Source organism: Eimeria tenella, genomic scaffold, assembly GCF_000499545.2.
Source record: "Eimeria tenella Houghton genomic scaffold, Eth_scaff58, whole genome shotgun sequence".
Lineage (NCBI taxonomy): Eukaryota > Apicomplexa > Conoidasida > Eucoccidiorida > Eimeriidae > Eimeria > Eimeria tenella.
In genome coordinates this window covers 117,427-136,421 of record NW_013543418.1, presented here as the reverse complement: position 1 = coordinate 136,421, position 18,995 = coordinate 117,427, and the positions used below count along the sequence as shown (strand labels likewise).

At 55.5% G+C, this 18,995-nt stretch overlaps 5 protein-coding genes across 5 annotated transcripts; 4 read left to right on the top strand and 1 right to left on the bottom strand.

Annotated features, from left to right (window-relative positions):
* Window positions 1-450: 450 nt before the first annotated feature.
* Window positions 451-5,695, top strand: ETH_00018710 (uncharacterized protein; the record flags this gene model as incomplete). Its single annotated transcript, XM_013377619.1, has 3 exons — window positions 451-2,235; window positions 2,805-4,238; window positions 4,535-5,695. The coding sequence occupies 3 exons, from the start codon at window positions 451-453 to the stop codon at window positions 5,693-5,695; spliced, it is 4,380 nt and encodes a 1,459-aa protein (XP_013233073.1).
* Window positions 5,696-7,382: 1,687 nt separating this feature from the next.
* ETH_00018705 (uncharacterized protein) lies at window positions 7,383-8,645 on the bottom strand (the record flags this gene model as incomplete). Its single annotated transcript, XM_013377618.1, has 1 exon — window positions 7,383-8,645. One exon carries the CDS (start codon window positions 8,643-8,645, stop codon window positions 7,383-7,385), a length of 1,263 nt encoding a protein of 420 aa, XP_013233072.1.
* A 1,249-nt stretch (window positions 8,646-9,894) lies between these two features.
* On the top strand, window positions 9,895-10,867 carry ETH_00018700 (uncharacterized protein; the record flags this gene model as incomplete). The annotated part of the gene is made up of 2 exons (XM_013377617.1): window positions 9,895-10,492; window positions 10,632-10,867. The coding sequence occupies 2 exons, from the start codon at window positions 9,895-9,897 to the stop codon at window positions 10,865-10,867; spliced, it is 834 nt and encodes a 277-aa protein (XP_013233071.1).
* Window positions 10,868-12,503: 1,636 nt separating this feature from the next.
* Window positions 12,504-16,632, top strand: ETH_00018695 (uncharacterized protein; the record flags this gene model as incomplete). The annotated part of the gene is made up of 10 exons (XM_013377616.1): window positions 12,504-12,579; window positions 12,835-12,926; window positions 13,107-13,472; window positions 13,603-13,801; window positions 13,979-14,424; window positions 14,566-14,968; window positions 15,149-15,430; window positions 15,669-15,891; window positions 16,203-16,326; window positions 16,444-16,632. 10 exons carry the CDS (start codon window positions 12,504-12,506, stop codon window positions 16,630-16,632), a joined length of 2,400 nt encoding a protein of 799 aa, XP_013233070.1.
* Window positions 16,633-16,727: 95 nt separating this feature from the next.
* ETH_00018690 (uncharacterized protein) lies at window positions 16,728-18,328 on the top strand (the record flags this gene model as incomplete). Its single annotated transcript, XM_013377615.1, has 4 exons — window positions 16,728-16,851; window positions 17,000-17,233; window positions 17,364-18,097; window positions 18,281-18,328. The coding sequence occupies 4 exons, from the start codon at window positions 16,728-16,730 to the stop codon at window positions 18,326-18,328; spliced, it is 1,140 nt and encodes a 379-aa protein (XP_013233069.1).
* Between the last annotated feature and the right edge of the window lie 667 nt (window positions 18,329-18,995).

Genomic DNA, 18,995 nt, shown 5'->3' with positions numbered 1-18,995 from the left:
ACCAGCCCCCCACCCCCCCGCCCGCCTTCTCCCGCGCCTTCGGGCCCGCAGCTCCTCCAGCTTTCCCTTTCTGCTTAACACTTCGCCCGCGCCGCCTCGGGGGCCCCCAGCCCGCCCGCCGCCGCCGCCCGCCGCCGCGTGTGCAGCGCTGCGCAGCGGCCGCCGCCCGCGCCCCCGCGCCCGCCGTGCCTTCCCAATGCGCAGCGAAGGGGCTCCCCTTGCGTTTTCGGATTTGCTGCTGCGGCGCTGCTGAGCGACGCCTCCGCTGCTGCGCCCTCCGCCTCCGGGGCCTCCCTCTGTCTGCCCGGCGCCGGCCCGCGGCTCTGCCTCTCCAGGGGCCCCCTCCCGCTCCCCCAGGGGCCTGGGGGCCCCCGGCGCTCCGCGCGGCCCCAGCCGCCCGCCCCAGCCCCCGCCCCCAAGGGGCCCTCCAGGGCCCCCGAAGCCGCCGCCATGGCCTTCGCCGCCTCGGGCCTCTCGGGGGCCCCTGACCCGCCGCCCTGTCCTCCGAAGGAGGCCTTGGGGGCCCCCGACAGCCCCGGGGGGCCCTCCCCCCCGGCCCCGCGCTCCCTCTCGCCCTCCGCGGCCCCAAAGCACCAGCAGCACCAGCAGCAGCGGCTGGAGCCGCAGCAGCAGGAGCGCGGGCTGGACCGGGCGCGGCGCGGCAGCCACGAGGCCGCCGCAGACCATTCACAGAAGCAGCCAGCTGCACACAGTCTCCAGGCCCGGCGCGAGCCCTCCGCTGCAGACGAGCTGCAGCAGCAGCAGCAGCAGCAGCAGCCGCAGGCGTGCCGGCCCGCCGCGTGCTCCCGCGCGCGCGCGGCCCCAAAGAGCACCCCGCGTGGAGCCGCCGCCGCAGCAGCAGCAGCGGCGGCGGAGGGGCGTCCGGCAGCAGCAGCGGAGGGCTCTGCTGCTGCTGCTGGGGGTGGAGTGAAGCGGGAGGGCTCGCCGGCGAGCAGCGGGGGCCCCCCGCGGTCCGCATGCACCCCGTTTGAAGAGGAGGCGGGGGGCCCCCCGGGGGCCCCCCGGGGGCCCCCCGAAGGCAAAGAGGGCGGGGGAGTGGCCGTGGACGTGGCCTCGCTGTTCCTGTCGCCCTCCGACGATCTGGACTCGTGGGAGGCCGACGGACAGGAGCTGCTGCTGCCAGCAGCTTCGTTCGTGAGCGCAGAGGCCATCAGCCAACACAGGGGCCCCATGAGCCTGGCCAGGGCCGCCATGTTTCTCTTCAGTTTGTTTCAAGGAGATGTGCGCATGGGGGTGCTTTCGGCGCAGGGGCGTTTGTGTGCGTGGCGGTGTCTGCTGTTTCTGGCGGAGCTGCACGACCGGCAGGCTGCGGGGCAGCAGCAGCAGCAGCAGCCTGCGGGCCAGGCTGCTGCTGCTGCAGCAGACCCTGCCATGCGCCGCAGGCGCTTCCAGAGGGAAAGCGTCGCCACTTCCAAGGGCCGCCGCTCCGTCCGCCACGCCTTCCTCCTCGACCGCAGCGGCGCGGCCCGCGCTGCTGCTGCTGCTGCTCCTGCTGCTGCTGCGGCCAGCAGCGCCGCCGGCAGCAGCTTCAGCCCCGGAGCCGCAGACGAGTGGGCCGAGGCGGAGGAGGAGCCCGGGGGAGGCCCCTGTGCTGCGGCCAGGGACGAGGCTCTGGGAGAAGTGGCTGCAGAGCCCACGCGGCAGCTGCCCACAATCAGTCCCGCTCTCTCGCTGCAGCGGCAGCTGCAGCAGGGCCAGCCCGCCACTCTCGGGTTCGAACCCCACTTCACCAGATTCGTCGGAGGCACCATTGACAGGCGGTGGGCGCTGCAGCAGCGCCACCTCAGGATCCCCGCAGAGGCGCAGCGGGCAGACGCAGCAGCAGCTGCTGCTGCTAAAGACGCCAGAGACGAACCACTGGACCTCCTCTTGGAGGAATTCGGAGCTGCAACAGCCCCCAAGATGTGGCCGAGGGCCGACGCGCTGCCTGAAAGGGTTTTTGTCGGTAAGCTCCCGCAGCAGCAGCACCAGCAGCAGCAGCAGCACTTGTATGGGGCGCTTTGCGTGTTGATTGCTGCCTCAGCTTCAGGAGCTGTGCATGCGCTTGTGCTGGCTGCCGCCGCAGGTCTTCCCATTCAGGTGGCCACGTGGGTGGGGTGGGGCCGCTCAGAGGCGGGGGACTCGGGCCGAATGCTGTGGAGAGACTGCGAGGTGGTGCAGCTTCTGCAAGGCGGTGATTTCAGGGCCAGGTGCTTCACGCCGGGCGAACCCAAGGTGAGGCTAACACGCCTTTGTGGGGCTTGCAGCTCGGGACTTGGGCTTTGGTAGTATAAGGGACTTCAGGTTAGGGCGCAGAGTGCAGGGTTTAGGCACACCAGCAAGGCACAGATGCGCTTATTTTAGTTGTTGTAACGGCTGCTGTGATCATAAAATTCACGTTGAAAGTATTTGTTTGAGCCTAGAGTCCCATGTTCACTGCACGTAGCTCTGAATGGGATAGAGAATGTTAGTGGGGGCCATGAGCTCCACCTCAAACTTGCTTTTCACACTCTATGTGACTCACCCGAAGCATGGGCAGTTAACCTTGATCTATGGAATATAAAACCTGCCGGAGTGCCTCACTAAAGGGTTTAGCGGACTGGCTTTGGGCGTGTTCTACGTGCGAAGTACGATGAACGTTTCTGAACTGTCATCATTTGCTTGGTGTGTTTGTTGTGCTAGATGGGTTGTCCTTGTTTTTCTTGCACACTTGTGTATTTCGCCTGTTTGTTAGCCGATTCTATCATTATTTGGCCTTTTTGTTTACAACTTGTCACTTGGTGTTGTGCGGCTTGCTCCTGCAGGATTTCGTGTGTCACGTGCGCGACTTCGTGCCTTCCCGCATGCCGTGCCCATGCCCTCGCGAGCGGGCGTGGCGCTTGCTGCCACCTGAGGTGGACCCTTCTCGGGACATATACCCAGGCGCGTGCTTGTCAGTGGGTCTGACGGTCTCAAACCCATCGCAGCAGGAGCCGCTGCCTGCAGATTCCGTAGTTCGGGCGTACTTCGTAGATGTGGTGGTGCAGGATGTGTACTTCTCTTTAGACCAGGCGTCTCGGGCCAAAAACGTCATGGCGGAGTCGCGGGAAAGAGAAGAAGGCGGGGCGGGGCGAACGGTGTTAATTGGCCGCAGACTCGCGGGGTGTGCAGAGGCCGCAGGCCCTGTTGAAGGGCTGCGGCCAAATTGCTTAGTGCGGGCCATGCGGGTGATGGTGCTGCGCACGGGTGGCGCGTCTAATGAATTTGCCCTTGTGGCGGGCCGCATTATTTACAAGCTTCCGTACGACTTGTTCAACAACGGGATCTTCAAGGAGCCCGGCCAGAGGCCGCGGCTGGTGGGAGGCAGTTCGTTCGTGTGGGCGATTCCCAGGGCGTTGACCCCTGCGGCTCCAGACCAGATGAGACGCAGCGGCTGCGCGGGGATTTCGGGCAGTGGAGGGGACACAGCTGAAGCGAACGCCAAGCGGTGGCAGTACAAGACACAAGAGGATAGCCGGGAGTGGACGTTCTTTCCCCCCTTCATTGTGATTTACATGCCCTACGACGGCTCTGCGCGCCACATCCTCACCCACCCCCTTTTGCTGCGCTACCTGCAGCCCGAGCTCGACTTCTCCGCGCTGCTGCAGGGCACCTGGCGCCTCTGCCTCCCCCAGTACGAGCACTCCAATGTTCCCCCCGTGCTGCTGCCGCACCCCAGCGATGCGCAGCAGCCGGAGCGGTCGCAGGCAGCCACCAGGGACCCTGGGGAGGGCTCAGCCGAAGGCGTTGTGGTGCTCGACAATCCTTACCACACTGTCCGCTCCACCGCAGCGCCCGTGGCTGAGAGCCGGTCTGCTGCCAGCAGCGAAGACATGGCGGACCCCATGTATGCTGCCACGCATGCAGCAGAGCCGCCGCAGCCCGTAGTCAGCGGCCAGGGGGCTCCGGAGTCCGCAGCCCGTGCGAGTGTGCTGGGCATCAACCACCTCGCGAGTCTGCTGTGCAGCGGCGGGGACTCGGCGCCTCCCCGGGAGCTGCTGGCCAAGGCTCTACCCTTCTTCCGAGGCCTTCTGCCCCACCTGGCGGCTGCCAACGTGCCGGCCGTAGACTGGCAGCTTGACGTTGCTAGGGCCGCAGTCAGGGCAGCTGATCAAGCCAAGGAACTGTACGTAGAAGAGCAGGAAACTGAGGCCGAGAGACTAAGGAAACAAGGCATTTCCTTCGCTGGAACGACCATCCACAACAGCAACAACACTGAGGTACACGCGGCCCACACTAGAGAGCACCTGGGCAAATATTAGTATTTACGTTTGCATCCATATTTTGCACTGAAAACCTAGGAAACAGCCTAAATGTCACTGTTACTACTCTTCAACAGCGTTTGCTTATTCCAGCGAGGCTGCTGAGAGGCGGGTTGAGGGAAAGAAAGAGTCATGCGTCAGTGATGCAGCGCTATGCAAAGGGGACATGTCAGCTAGGGTGTGACCTGCCGCTCTGTTGATATTTTCGCGTGGTGATTGCGCTCCTTTTAGTGCGTTTGCTCTTTTGCATGCAGGGTGGCCGGAGCCAGCGGGGCCTGGACCCTTCGGGAGCTGCCTTGGAACCTGAAGGCAGCGAGTCGTGGGAGTGGGTAGGCAACACCGGCAGCCGTTACCCGACCAGCAGTGACATATCTCGTTTTCTGCTGCGCACATCGGGCCACAGTATGGGCAGCAATTCCGCAGTGAGGGGGCGCAGTGTGGAGGCGGGTGGCGCCCAAGTCGAGGGCGGGGGCGTCTCAGGGGCTGCTGGAGGCTCTTCTGTTGCATCGCGGCGACGCCCGCACGACCCTGTAGCTGGTTTTCTTTCCGGGAACTCTCGGAGGGGCTCGGGCTCGGAGTTGGGAGCTGGCGGGGAGGGTCGTGGCCGCGGCGAGGAGGGCGCGTACATCACCAGAGGGAGCTCTGTGGCCGAGTGTGACTTCCACGGCTCCCGCAGGACAGCGGGGCCAGCAGCAGCTGTGAGGGTCTGCGCCTCGGAGGATGCTGCGGGGCTGCAGCGAGCCCGGGGCCTTGTTAGCCCGGCGACGGCTGCGGCTACAGCTCTGAGGCCCCCTGGAGGTGTGGTGGGGGCGTCGCCGGGGGCATCTTGCCGGCGGGCTGTGACGCAGCGGGAGGAAGAAGAGGAGTTTCAGCCGTCCTTGCGGGGAGCTGGAGCAGCAGCCGCGGCAACGGCAGCAGCAGCAGCGAGACAGAGCAGCGGGAGTGGAAGAGCGGGTACAGTCAGGAGAGCGACGCGGAATGTGAGCTATGCAGCGCTGGCTGGAGTGGAGGCGGGGCCAGATGACCCCGCGTACTACAGACCGCTGAAGAGGATGGCCAGAGGAGAGCCCCCCACCGCCTTAGACCCGACGGCTCCGGAGGCATGGGACCCCTGCCATCCGAGGGAAGCAGCACTGACTGCGGGCACGGTGTGCAGCGACAGCCACCACAACGCCCGCGCCAGTCTGCAGCAGTGGGCCGCGCTGCAGCGGCAGGTAGCCGTGGCGGAGGAGAGGCTGCGGCAGCATAGCCAGAGCAGCCACCTCCCGGACAGAGCAGCAGATGCCTCTATTAGCACTGACCAACTCCACGAGGCTCTCAAGGGTTTTGTCCAGTCATTTAAAGCTGGGGCCTCCCCAGCAGTGGTTAGCGTGCCGCCGATGGCCAGGGACAGAAGTTTTGCAGCGTCGCACTAGCGGGATTTGCAGAGTCTGTTCCCTGGAATGACGACAGATGTGAATGGGATCGTCAATCAATACACAGTTACAGTTTAGGCGACTACCGATCTGCTTGGCTAGCTAGCTAGCTAGCTAGCCAAGTAGATCTCTACCGATCTACTTCGCTAACTAGCTTGCTCGGCGCTGCTGGCGGTGAGACTTGGGCCGCCAGACAGTGGACTCTGGCTTCTTTGTAATCATCTGCGAAGCGCAGGACGGCAGCAGTCGACTCTTCTTCAGGCTTTGTCGGCAGCATTGTTTTCATGTCCGCTGTCAGCGGAAGAGCACAGACGGGCCGTGCAGCTGCTGCAGCAGCTGCGTCAGCGGCAAAGAAGACAGACGCTGTGAAGGTTTCCCGAGGCCGCCGAATGGCGGCTGCTGGGTAGCGGGAAATGAAAAGGAGGTAAGGGATAGAGAAAGGGGCTTAAGGGAGGCGGCGACGTCGCAGCACAGCAGAAGCCGTGCTGCTGCTGCTTGCCCGTCTCTCGCCGTAGTTGTGGTGGCGCTGAGACGAGCAGAGCAAAGCCCGTTTCAAGAGGCATGCCGAGTGCGCACGTCTTGTAGCAGTGCAACAGCTGGCCGGAGCTCCCTCTCGTATTCTTGACAGTCTTGGCAGGGTCAGACAGCGTCAGCTGTGTGTGCTGCGCTGCGACCCCAAGGGGTGAGTACCGCACCAGCCCAATGGTGCGGCACGTGAACGCCAAACGTGCCGGCAGGTTGACAGTTTGCAATCAGGGTTTTGGCTTGTTGTTAGCGGCAGCTTGCTGCCGCTACCGTAAAAGCAGCACCAGTGGCTCCAGTCAGGTATGCTGGGGGCTGTTGGAGCAATAGGCGTGCCCATTGCGCTCTGACCCGTGCGGCGTCTTTGGGTCGATGTAACGAGCAGCTCCAACTTCGCTAGCCAGCACTTCATATTTATTTGATGGCTCTCGACACCTAAAGGCAATGGCCATACTCTAGTAAGTGGCTACTACGTGGAATGCACCAGTAGGTTGAGTTCCGACATCAGTTTTATATCCAAACTTACAGCTCAACACCATAGCCAAAAGAGTGAGGTTTAGAGAGCCTCTACGGGCACCTTAACATGACAGTCATCGCTAGAGGGCCCTGCAAAGACGGGTGCGTTCGGCCCCAGCTCACTGCAAAGCTAGCGGATGCTGCACTGCACGCGCGAACGGTACTGCGGAACAACATGAGCTGTGGGGTGCATGCGAATGCATGCCTGAGGTGCACTGGCACTGTCAGCTCGGTACGCAAACCCTTATGTGTAAAAAACGTGAACTTTGGCTGGCGCTGGCTTGCTCACTGAGCTGGCCAACGCAGCCGAACATAAGAAAGCATCACCCCATCTGCAAGCCTTGTTACTACCGGGCCATCTCCTGTACATGAGGGTATGAGTACCACTGTTGGTCAATACTGCTGCAAATTGCAGCCGAAGAAATGGCAGTCATGTGAGCTACTGGGTCGAGACCGGAGGCTTGTCTCGCGTGTGCACAATATTCAGTAACTCCGACATGTATGTATTTATTTGCGCTCCTAGCTGCCTCCTTGGGGCCTTTTTAATGCTGCATGTGGCAGTGTCGCCCCACAGGAGACCTCCTGGTTTGACTGAGGCATTGTTGAAATCGTGTTGAAGTCACTTCACACTTACCAGTGCCGACTGCAGTCACTTTCGGGATCCTGGGGGAAAGAGCAGCCTCTTACGCAAAACCTCAGCCTCAAAGCGGCCGGACTCCGCAAAGCTTAGGTTGGCTCTTTCAAGCCTTCGCATTTGTTGTTCCTCTATGCGCTGCACTGCCAGCTCCACTCTGCAGTTGGTTACTTCGCGAAGCGTGGCGTTGTTCTCTGCAGACGTTTTCGTTTCGCCTTCTTCTTTCTTGGGCACTCTTCCGCCCTCCTCAGACGCCTCTTCGGTCCCTTCTTTGGGCTCCTGCTCTTCGTGACATGTCTGAAGCTCTTGAGGTCCCTGGGGGCTTCCTTGAAGCTGCCGTTGCACTTCTTCAGTGCGCGCATCTTTGCCGAAGACCGCATTGTCTGGCACCAAGCAGCTGCACACGCAGCCCTCACGCTCTTCCTTGCCAGTTAATGGTCGGATCCCAACATCTGTCCAGTCGTCGGTGTCGCCTTTAGCTCCCAACACTCGTTTGTCTGCTTCATGCAAAGCTCTGCTGTCCAGGCCGTGGAGGCGGCAGACGCCGTGCCACATATCTGAAATGTCATATTCTGCATGCTGTTTCTCCTCACCAGCTCCTTCTGAGTCCACTAACCCCAAGTCAATCACATCCTCCTCAAAGAATGCATCGACTTCGTTCTGCGTGTCCAGCGAAGCCAGGGAAACGGTCTTTGCACGGGATGTATCACAGGAGACGAACTGCTGCGGAAACGTCCCTTGCAAAACCCAGTCACTGTCGGCGTTTGTGGATCTTTCATAGCTTTCCAGGGTGTCTTCATTCCCCTCTGTTGTCTTCTCGTCAGGGTCCTCGCTGCTGGCCAGCATATTTTCAACCGACGAGTCCAAAGCAGAGCTGTCACTATCGTTGCTGCTGCTGCCGCCAGGCATGGTCTCGCAGTTGCCCTCTTCTTGATTGAAGTCGATGTCACGCTCTCCAGGGGATGTCGGAACAGTCTCAGCAAGCACCTGAAGGCTTGCGTTGGCTTCTCCAGCTTGGCCAGGCTGAAGGCTCGCAGAGCCGGTCACAGGGTTAAGGGCCTGAGCCCGGATGCCCGCCAGAGGCTCCGTCCTGTTTCGGCACTTGGGACTATTGCCAAGCGTTTGGATTGGTTCCCAGAGGTACGTTGGAAGAACCTCCCAGCGGAGCTTTGGGAAGTCCACAGCCTCGTCGATCGCTTTTCCCCGTGAACAGCTTTGGCAGCGGCCAGGAGACCTTTGCTGGGGGATAATTAGTTCGGAACTTCTGGCGCCCTGCATCTTCAGCTCTTCCGCGCTTCAACGTGGCACCCCTGGCACCTAGGGGCCGCAGCGCGCTTCGGCGATCTGGAGTACGGCCGCTGTGGAACACCACTCTACAAGGACAAATTGCTCCTTTCACTCCGAATAAGCCCAACTTTGAAAACTGCCGAGATGTGAAGGCTGAAATGCCGGAAATTACGAACAGCAAAGTGTGCTCGCAGGTAACCAAAGTGCGTGCCACCAAGCGGCTCACCACAGGCGACAACTGTCGGTGCAGCCCCTGCTTCAAAGTTTTTCAGCTATATACAAACATTCTTCACTCAAAAAATAGTAATTCACTTGCAAAGGAAGCCAGGAGAGCGTGCGAACTATCTTTCGAGATTGCTCCCCCTTCAAAGAAGGCATTTATGTCTAGCGAGCCGCGCAAAGCTCGACGCTCTTGTCTACGTCGATCTGTACGTAAGAAGCAGCCAATTCTTCGTAATATAGAAAGGGCATTAAGAACTGATATAATACAAAGAGTCACAATACGAACCGTAAACGTTTTGGTAGTGTGCTCACTGACTGTAGAGTGCCCATCTTTGGGGTGGTCCTCCCGGTGCCTGAGATTGCTCAGCAGCGGCGGGGCACTCTTCAATGTAAGCAAAAACGTAAAAATCAAAGCTGCAGCAAAGTAAAGATATACCGAAGGTTCGGTTTGCTTGTCTTTTTTTTTTGTGTAACCAAGGATCAATTGAGACATCTTAATTCCACGCTGCGTTTAGAGCCCTGTTCACTGTGTGGCCCCCCTGACTTCCTGCCTTCTTTGCTCTCCGTCTGTGGAGTCTAGGAAACGAACCATTGGTCACCGAACCAAAATCACGAGGCGCTCGCTTACCTTACGTGGGGAGTTCCATATGCTTTTCAAGCATTATGAATGCGCATAGTGTGCAATGAGAAGGGGCGGATTGGCGGCCACCAAACCTAAAAGCTAAGATCCACCGGGTGGGCAGAGGGCGCCAGCGCGGGAGCCCCAGCTACACAATTTTGCTTGGGGCTTCCCCAAAAGTTTTATTTGGTATGACGAAAACGGCAATTTTTCGCTTTTTTCCGTTTTTTCCCGTGCACCTGAGTGCAAATATTGCCTTATTAGACGCAGCGGGTATCAGCATCTTCAGCTTCCTGTTTATGGAATTTTTCATTGTCCCTTAACGTGAATATGGCCGCAAAGTCAACTAAACTTCCCAAGAAGTGCATTGAGGGTGCGGAGCCCTCATGAGGTGCGAAGATGGTGGCCTCCGTCCGGTCGACCTCAGATCACGCCCGCGAGCCCTCGGCCGCCAGTGACTCGACTCCTTCCAGTGGCTACGTGGAGGTTGGGCTCTCAGAGACGGCCAACTTGTCTTTTGAAATTAGGCACTCATTCCTGAACTGGCTGCTGATCCTGGTTCTGCTTGGGGGCACTTCGATTTGCGGGGGCATTTTCTATTACTGTGTTCCCCTACGTCATGAATTGACGGAAACTGTGAGATCGCACCTGGCGAACACCCCTTTCAAAGAGGGAAACAGCCTTTTTCTCAAGCCATACTCGGGGGGGTGGCGGAGTATTTCGAGTTTCTCGAGAACCGTGGAGCTGCGCAATGTGCGTGTAAACGTGTACACCCGGCCTGAAACCACTAGCTGCACTATCGCAGCTGGTGCCGTGACCACGTGGGCCGACGTTGAGGCCTGGCTGCTCAAAGTTCTCGCCCCCACGCTCTACACCGGTAGCCTGGGCGGATCAGTTGTGGTGCAACTGGCTACGCTGTACCTCGCCAAGGGCAGCCTTGAAGACAACCCAAATAGCAACACCAAGAATATCATAAACAAGAGACTCAACTTCGATGGTTCGTGTTAGGGACTCGTCACAGCAGGAGATATGGCTGCGGAGGCAACGTAAAGGGCCCAAATGCAGGATGCTGCCGAGCTTCGCCTGCTGAGTAATTCTGGTGGCTCTTGCTTGCCGTTTTGCCTGTGTGTATACAGTTGCTGAAGAGAAGACTGTGGATTTCGGGGAAGTCCTGGGAGGGACTTACGCAGTGGACGCGACGAGCACCATACAGGCCCTCGGCACTGAAGGCTGGTGGGGACCGCTGACCATTGAGGCTACGCTGGCAATCAGAGGCAGGGACGGCAACGGGAACGAGTGCGGTGCGTTTGAAAGCGACCTTTTGCCAGCGGATGTGTCTTCTCTGGCGCATGCAGGGCTTCCTGACCAGTAGTGGACAATAGAAGGGTGCACGCGGTCTTATTTTTCCCTTCCTTCCGTAAATATGTTGCGGAGGATTGCGAGCTAAGGCATACACTGCGATTCGTTTGGCTGTTCAGTGGCAGAGGTCATCTTCAAGCAACAGCCTTCAGGCTTAGTGACGGGAGAAGTTAAAGTTGCCTCAGTCATTGTTACGGGAGGTACTGTTGCCTTTATCTTTGCGCTAATCTTTTTCCTGGCATCCGTTGCCTATTTTGTAGTAGAATGGTTAGCGTTCAAGCTTGTGAAGAGGACTAGACGGTGAGCTCGAAATTATCACCGCAAATATGTGTGTGTTATGCACCCACATACACATGGACACACGAGCTTGCGTGCTTTCGTGTCCACCTGTATATGCTTACATGCACGCAAATGCTTTTGTACTTGTTCCAAGCCGCTTCTGCCTTATAGTCAAACTTTACACATTTTAAAGGCACATTTCGCTTGAAATGTGCCCAGAAAATTGAACACAAGTGATTATCGTGCATTTCATACAGTTTTGCGCTACTACCACAGTTTGTGGGTGACTAGTCAAATTTAGTACAGAAGAGTAGGCATGACCCCTATGCTTATAAGATGCAGTGTGTCACGTCTTGCGGGGTCACTGTGCAGTCTTGGCGAAGACCGAACACCTTTCTACCGCTACGTGGAAGAACGGTGGCCATGCGCATTTTTAGCCTGTACCAGCTTGTTGGGGGGAGCTCTGCTCCTATCATGCTGCATTATGAGCTATATCATACCTCACTCCGGCTTCAGTTACACTGCAGTGAAGGCCCTTGAAGGTCAGATATTAGTTCTGTTTTGCTTGCCTTCGCACCTGGTTTGGGGGCTGCCGTTGGACTGTGCTGTGTTTGCTGGCATAAAGGTATATTCTTGCCACGTTTTCACTCAGCTGCATGTTTGAAAGCCTCCAAGTGGGACTTCTCTACAACTCCCGTAAAAGCGCTGAAGTATACACAACACTTTGTGGCTTGCAATGCAATGCAGTTCTCGAGGGGATGTTGGGGGTCATAGTAATCGTCAATGGGTGGGCATTCATCCTACGGCTTCTCCATGCCCTCTCTGGCGCGAGCATCTACTTTCTTGTTCTGGAAAAAAGCGCTATAGTGGCGGTGAACGATTTTGGGGGTATCTTCATAGTGACGCTGCTGTTACTCCTGGGTGCTTCGGCTTGCAACTACATACTTCTAGGTATGGAACCACTTCAGGCCCCGACATGATGATGCTCTCTTATTTTCTCTAAGCGTTTTGCATTCGCATCCAGAGAAAGTGCCTGAGAGACTGAGTGAAACAGCAAAAGAGCATTTGCTTTAGGCCGTTTCTGCCGTGCTCGGTGGCTAGTTTAGGAGTGATGCAGCCCACACAGTTGTAGGGGTCGCAAATGAAGGTTGTTGTTTCCTCCGCAGCTTTCCACACTTTGTCAGGTCTTTTTTATCTGTTTCTGTGGTATCGATGCAGGTCCTCGCGTTCCGCAGTTTCAAAACTTCGGCTCATCAATTTTCTACACTGTATGTTCAAGCTTCGGCGCTCCGTTCATTTACTCAATGCCTCCCGTTGCGTTCATCGTGGCCGCCATTAGCCTGCTTGTATTTTGGGCAGTCATAGTTCCCATGTTGGTCGCAATCCATATCCAGTCGTTCAGCGCCGTTGTCAGAAAGGTCCGCGAAGAAGAAAGACAAAACCTTGGTGAGCTAAAAGCAAGGAGGCTACTCACTCACTTGTTGTTGCTTCTGTTGAGTCCGTTTAACACTGTGTTTTCGAGATACTTTTGATCTCACGCTCTCTCATTGTGAAGCATTTGTCTGTGTGCAAAGCTTTCTATTGACATCTATATATTAAGAAAATGGCACATTTTTTCGTCTTCCAGCGAGTGGAAAAAATATTGATGTGCTGAACAAGAACCGTCGTCTGTGTGCATTATCACCCTAAATGTCTTTTCAGGGTCTGATATAATCAGTGGTGCTCGCGCGTGGATACAAAATAATATTTTTTTCTGCACGCCAGATCCCAAGGAAGACAGCATTTTTGGAGACGTAGGCAACACTCTACAGTATTCACGTTTAAATCGCCTATGTTTTCTAACATTGGTCAATTACAACGGCCAGAGGCGTGTTTTTGCTTCCCGAGAGTCACCCTAAAAGCTGTAGTCGATGTAGTCGGAATTCAGCTAATCTGGAGAGTCATCTGTGTTTGATTTGATTCGTTGACTCCAGGAGCTGCAGGACAGGGCCTTGCAGATTAGAGAGGAGGAAAGAGCGATTATTCGAGCACACCTTGGTAAACGGGAAAAGAAGGTGCAGGTCTCAACACCAGAAGACACGGCTGCAAAGGAATACAGGAAGCTGGTGTTTCTGTTTGTCCCCTTCATTCTCTTTTTTTCATTGGGCATTTGCTTCCTCTGTGACACCCCACTCGTTCACCGCGAATTTAGGAAATCTGTTGAGCAAATTATGCAGCCGTTCAGCACAACCGACCCCTTTATGACCCGCGACGCCAATGTCAAGGCTCCGCCCGTATGGATGGCGTCTCACTCGGAATGCAACCCGACGCCTAAGTCTTTTCCTGCCAACCAGCCGGAGGTGAGTCGCTGGTGGAGGAGTTCAAGAAAGCTGTAGAAAGCCCTGGGGCACTTATTACTTCAACGGAGTTGGCGCTCACGCTGCTGTGGTACCTGCGTGCGTGCGCTGTCGCTACTGTGCCTTTTTCCAGGGCATAAAACGTTTTATTCCAATCACTAGGGTCAGGTCCATCGCGGGTGTCTATGATTGGCTAGAGCAGGTTTTAGCTGGTCAAATTTTGAACGCTGCCTACAATTTGCCGTCGACGACAAACGCTATTCCCCTCACAAATCCAGGGGCGTTGTTGCTTTTGACACGAGTAAACCTGGAGTGTCAAACGTTCGAAAAATGTGAGTCCCACATAAACTACTTCTTTATTGCACCAGTGTTCAACTGAAGATTTCGTTCCAGTGATTGTGAGGCGGACGTTACCCGCTGAAAGTGATGTACGCAGTTGCCCGCTGTGATGGTCTCGCGGCTAAGTGGTTTGAAGGCTGTTCTGATTGTGTTGTGCTTTTCTTCTCCAGTGAAGGAGGTGTATCCCGTCCGCCGTAAGCGGACAACCTTTCGCAATTTGACCACCGACGCATATGGAGGGGGAAACTATCGGCCTACACCTGAGCGCGTGTACAGAGTGCCAATATACTTCTCCGGCGACGACCCTCCAACGACAGCCGTGAGCAACGAAAACAGCTCTGGAACACGAAACCGCCGAAGGCTGTCTGCACAGGCTGAAACCCCCCAGCCCACGACTGCTAGACGCCTCTCGGTGGATTCCTTAATAGACATCACGCAGGCTAGCGATACGCACTGGACAGCGGCAGATTTCCAAGAGATCTATGTGGGGCCCACATCAGTGAGAACCAAGATGGAGTATCTGCGATCTCAAGGCTTTCTTGACTGGCAGCTAGTTGAATTGCAAGTTGTGTGGATGAGTTACAATGGAGACTCGAGCATGTTTGTCCTCAACAAAGTCAGTGCCTGGCTGATGCACCCCTTGTCAGTAGTAATTGAATGTAGCAGGCAGTCGAATCAGCTGCTCGCTTTGGCATGCCACAGGCAAGTTAGTCACAGATCTTTATTGTTGGCAGTCTGGTGCGTTTGTGGTATACAGGTCAGTGTTAAAATAGACGAAGGGGGCCTGAACACCAGCTTGAAAGTGACGGTTGTCCCGTCTTGGCATGTCAATCCTGTTGAGACGGGCGTGCGGCCTGAAGTGGTCTTCATGCCACTGGCTCTGGTCTGTTTGTTTGCTTATCTCTTCATGTCGTATATGTCGGTGCAAAAGCGGCGTTTGCACCCCATGAACCTCATCATTCTTGATTTGCCACTGGCACTGGCTTTCGTTTGCTGTTGCTTTTTCTTGGTGTGTATGTACAATGTTGCATTTGACCCCGGCTGGGCTGATGAGCTGAGCTCGCTGACTGTAGCGGCTCCAGGAGCCAGCACAGGGCACATACCGAAGTTTGTCCCAGGCCCTGTGCAGCCATGGCAGTGGCTCCCAGGCAGCTTCAGCAGTAAGCTACAGGCCACCAGCTCTGCCTCTTGGCAAGAATAGCATGCTTTTATATCAAGAATAATTTGGAGCTTTACGTAGCCACCAGCTTTTGTCGTGCGACCTAGCAGGTTTCCTATTTGTCTGTCATTTCACCTCATGATATGCCTCTGTTCTGCCGTCTTCTGTATGATATTTGCAGCTCCCTCCCGGTCTGAGCCTTGTCCTTCTGCCGAGTCCCTCACTCGTTTCCTCCGCCTACAGGAGCACCTTGAGATGATTTCGTATTACCTTTTCTTCTGCAAAATATGCACTGGCTTGCTGTTCATAATAGCCCTAATTCGTTTTATCACGATGGTCCCCGCCATACCCGAGAGAATGCAAGGCTTGCGGAAGCTCCTGTCGCATCTTCACGCGGCCAAGATACAAACGGCTTGCACTTTGTGCACACTCTTCAGCTCCTTCCTGTTATTTGCTTTGATTGGTGAACTGGCACTTAAACAGCTGCGCATTAATGCCCTACAAAGCAGGGAACTAGATGAGGCAGAATATCGGAAGAGATGAGCCTTTGAGGCTAACGCAGGCAGGCAGCCTATGTTCAGTTGTGCTTCAGCCTACTATCGGACTTAAATTATCCCATCGTCCCAGAGGGCGCGCACTGTGTTCGTGCAGTAGATCGAATGAAATTTGGACATGTGTATGATGCTGGTTGCTCTCTGCAGGCTATTGCGTGTTGGGCGGCACCTACAACGGCTTTTCGAGCTACGCAAACGCGGTTGTGTCTTGTGTGATGCTGACACAAGCCAAGTGGAACTTCAACTCTGTGATTACTATACCGCAGCAAGGCCGAAGCATCGGCTGGCTCTTCGAATTCTTTTCCATCGCAGTCTGCATGCTCTTCTTTGGATTCATGAATTACATCGTCCTATCCATGATATACGTCCGGTAAACAACCTCTACTTAAAATGCAGCAGCAGCTCTCGTCATGCTGCTCGCACAAAGGTTGCTCGGTCCCTTACTGAACAATAGAGCAGCATGAGTACATTTAAGGTATCTTTCGCTGGAAAAGGAGGCGATTAGTTAAGCATTAGCAACACTTGCCCAGCACTGTCTGTGCGGGTTGCATACCCGCTCACCAGTACATTTGCGTGCTTCTGCAGATATATATGTATGTGTACATCTATACGTACATCTACGTGTTTACTGGTCCCCAGCAGGAGACAGGGTGTTGCGACTTTCTGCGGCTGGTTTTGCAGCTACGAGTCACTGAAAGCTGAAGAGGTGACGGAGATGCAGACGGCGCTGGAGGCGAAGTATGGCGTCGTGCCCCGAAAGCGCGTGCCTTTGATGGTTAATGAAACAGTAGTCCTTTACTTTAAGGTGAGGTATAAGACGACAATAGGACAAATATTTGAAATACTTCAATACTTGCAGCAGAGCAATGCAAGGATAACATTCCTGCATGTGTCATGTTGTGCGTGTATTTCATGTTTCCAGGCCTTCGTGAAATGTCTCTCATTGCAACAATGGGGGGTTCATCTTGAAGGAGGTCAGCAGGTGAATACCCATTTTGGGAGCTTGAAGGACGAGTTTTTCATGTCTCTCAGAGACCTTCCACAGTTGACCAAAGAACCAAGAAATACCCAGGCAAGCAACCTTCCTTTTTCAAATAGTTTCACCAAGTGAGAACAAGTTTTTTCTTGGTTCTTCTTCCCACACTTCGAGTGGGTCGAGTTCCTACGCATACGCTACAGGTCCTGTTCACGCTTTTGCTTGCTGCGATGCAGGAATACATAAGCAAGGCTCTGCTCTCCACCCAAATTGTTCGGTTGCAGCAGTGCCTCACGGACATTGAATTTCTGCGTGCAAAGCACTACCTAATTCTCCGTGACCTTGGAGTCATCGGTAAGCAGTCTAGAAAGTATTTTTTGGGGTTGCTTAAGACGATGCAGGCGCGACGCAGGAGTTGACCACGTAGTATTTCTGAGTCGTAGTTAATGTTGGTTAGAGTGCTGTCAGTATATCTTCCACTGTTGCCTGCTCTTTTTTGCAGCGGAGCAAATGAAGATTCTCCGAAAGATCACCAGGAGACAGGGAAGATACATAGCTGGGGTGGAAGCCGCCATACAACATGTGAACAATCAGATTGAGGAGGTGCAGGCACGGAAGGAGTTCATTTCGTTCTACTTGCTGCAAGACCCTATGCATGCAAGACAGCAGCTCGAGCAGAACCAGCTACTTGATCTCGGGATGGACATTGGGCTGAACGAAGCAAGAAGGGCAGTTGGTAAGTATTGTTCGACACTTGCGGATTTTGTTATGATAGAAAGAATAGGCTTTGTCACCGCTGCCGTCACGAAAACCCACCTAACAAGTTCTTGACGTGCAGAGTAGTGTTGATTATTATTTGCTTGCAGTTGATCCACGCGCGTATATTCCTGAGTCCCGCCTGGACATAACTCAGTGGGAAGACCTGGAGCGTAGGGAAAGAGTCATAGAGCAACGACAGCGTCACCTGAGGGAAAATACGCCTCCGCCAAGTCTTCATGCTGCCCGCAAGAAACAAATGAAGAAGGACCGGCCTGCAGTAGAGAGCCCTACGCTGCTTCCTCCGGCACCGCTAAGTCCACGCTTCGGCATAGCAGGCCTGGGTACCTCCCCGTCAGCTCCACGCCGCCAGACTGTCCTGCCTATACCAGGGGAGCCTCCATGGAAAGCGTTTGTCACTCCGCAACCAGACAGGCCTTCCGGCCCTGCGAGAGGACAGTCTGTGGACAGTGACGACGAGGATGACTGGGACACTTTGAGGCAGCAGTACGGCGGAACTCACCAGGGAACGTTCGAGCTGCGAGAAAAGGGCGGTGAAATAGTTCTGGTGAAGCCGTTCCCCGAAGCGCCAACAGAGGGGCTGCCCATGGCCACCATAACGCAGCCTCGCAGGCGCCAGCGGCGTTCCTCTGTCAAGAATTCCGATTCTGAGAAAGCAGAGTCTCCGTCACCTCGGGCTGCTGTGGCACGGCCACCAGCAACAAGCCCCGCTGCGGGCGCAAGCTCGCCAATTCCGGTAACAGACTTCTTCAACGAGGACGAGGGCCCAAGGCCCAAGACGAACGCTCCAGAAATTGCGGAAGAGAGAGAGAGAGAAACCAAGGTGCGGCAAAGACCGCCACAGCCCAGGAAACAGGACAGCCGAAGGGCAAGCGTTAATCTGCCAACCTTCGAAGCAGGTGGCAAGGAATTTAGGATGCTGCCTCGAAACAGAAGGAAGAAGTAAACTGCGATATGTTTTTATTGACGCACTTGGGAGGCAAAATGCCTCTATTTGTGTGCGTAGATTCATTCAATTCGTGTCACGCTTTACAGAAGTTCCATGGAAACGTAGCACGAGAAAGAATTCACGTGCGTGCTGATACACTATATGCAACAGCCAATTCATTGGAAACAATTCATTGGAAACAGTACTGAAGTGAGTGAATTTCAACGTCTCCCCTAAATAGTGTAGAGTAAAGGGAGTTTGCGTTTGAGTGGCAGCTGGGACTGGAGGTAAGAAAATTCAGCGGGCTAGTTCTTCTGTGTGTAACATATCCTAATAGATGATCATGGTAACGGTGGGAGTTCCTAGGGCTAGAGAGCGTCTTTTGTTTGCGGCTAATCGCGCTTCAATAGGTGGCTTAGGGTGCGTGAGAGGAAGTGAAGGCAATTGACCAGGGAGTTAAGGAAGCAAGCCGTGAATGCTAGGGAGATTCACACACTTAGAGTGCACACCAACGACCTCTGTGCGTTGCATTTTTCCTAATTTTTATTGCCGTTTTTGTCTATCAAGCCACTGAAGAACAAGACAGGCCGAGGAACCCTAAGGCGGGGGTCAGCTCTCTCAGTAGCTGAGCAAAGGCTGATCCCCTGTGAAGCCTTACGTCGAAAGAATGATGCATGCCAAACAGGGAGCGGAGCAGTGAAGACGATGGCTGACTGCATGTAGGAACCAATCGTTGTTTGTCACAACAAACCTACGCTTGAGTCCTGCTTGTTTTGAAGGGCTCTTCAGTGCT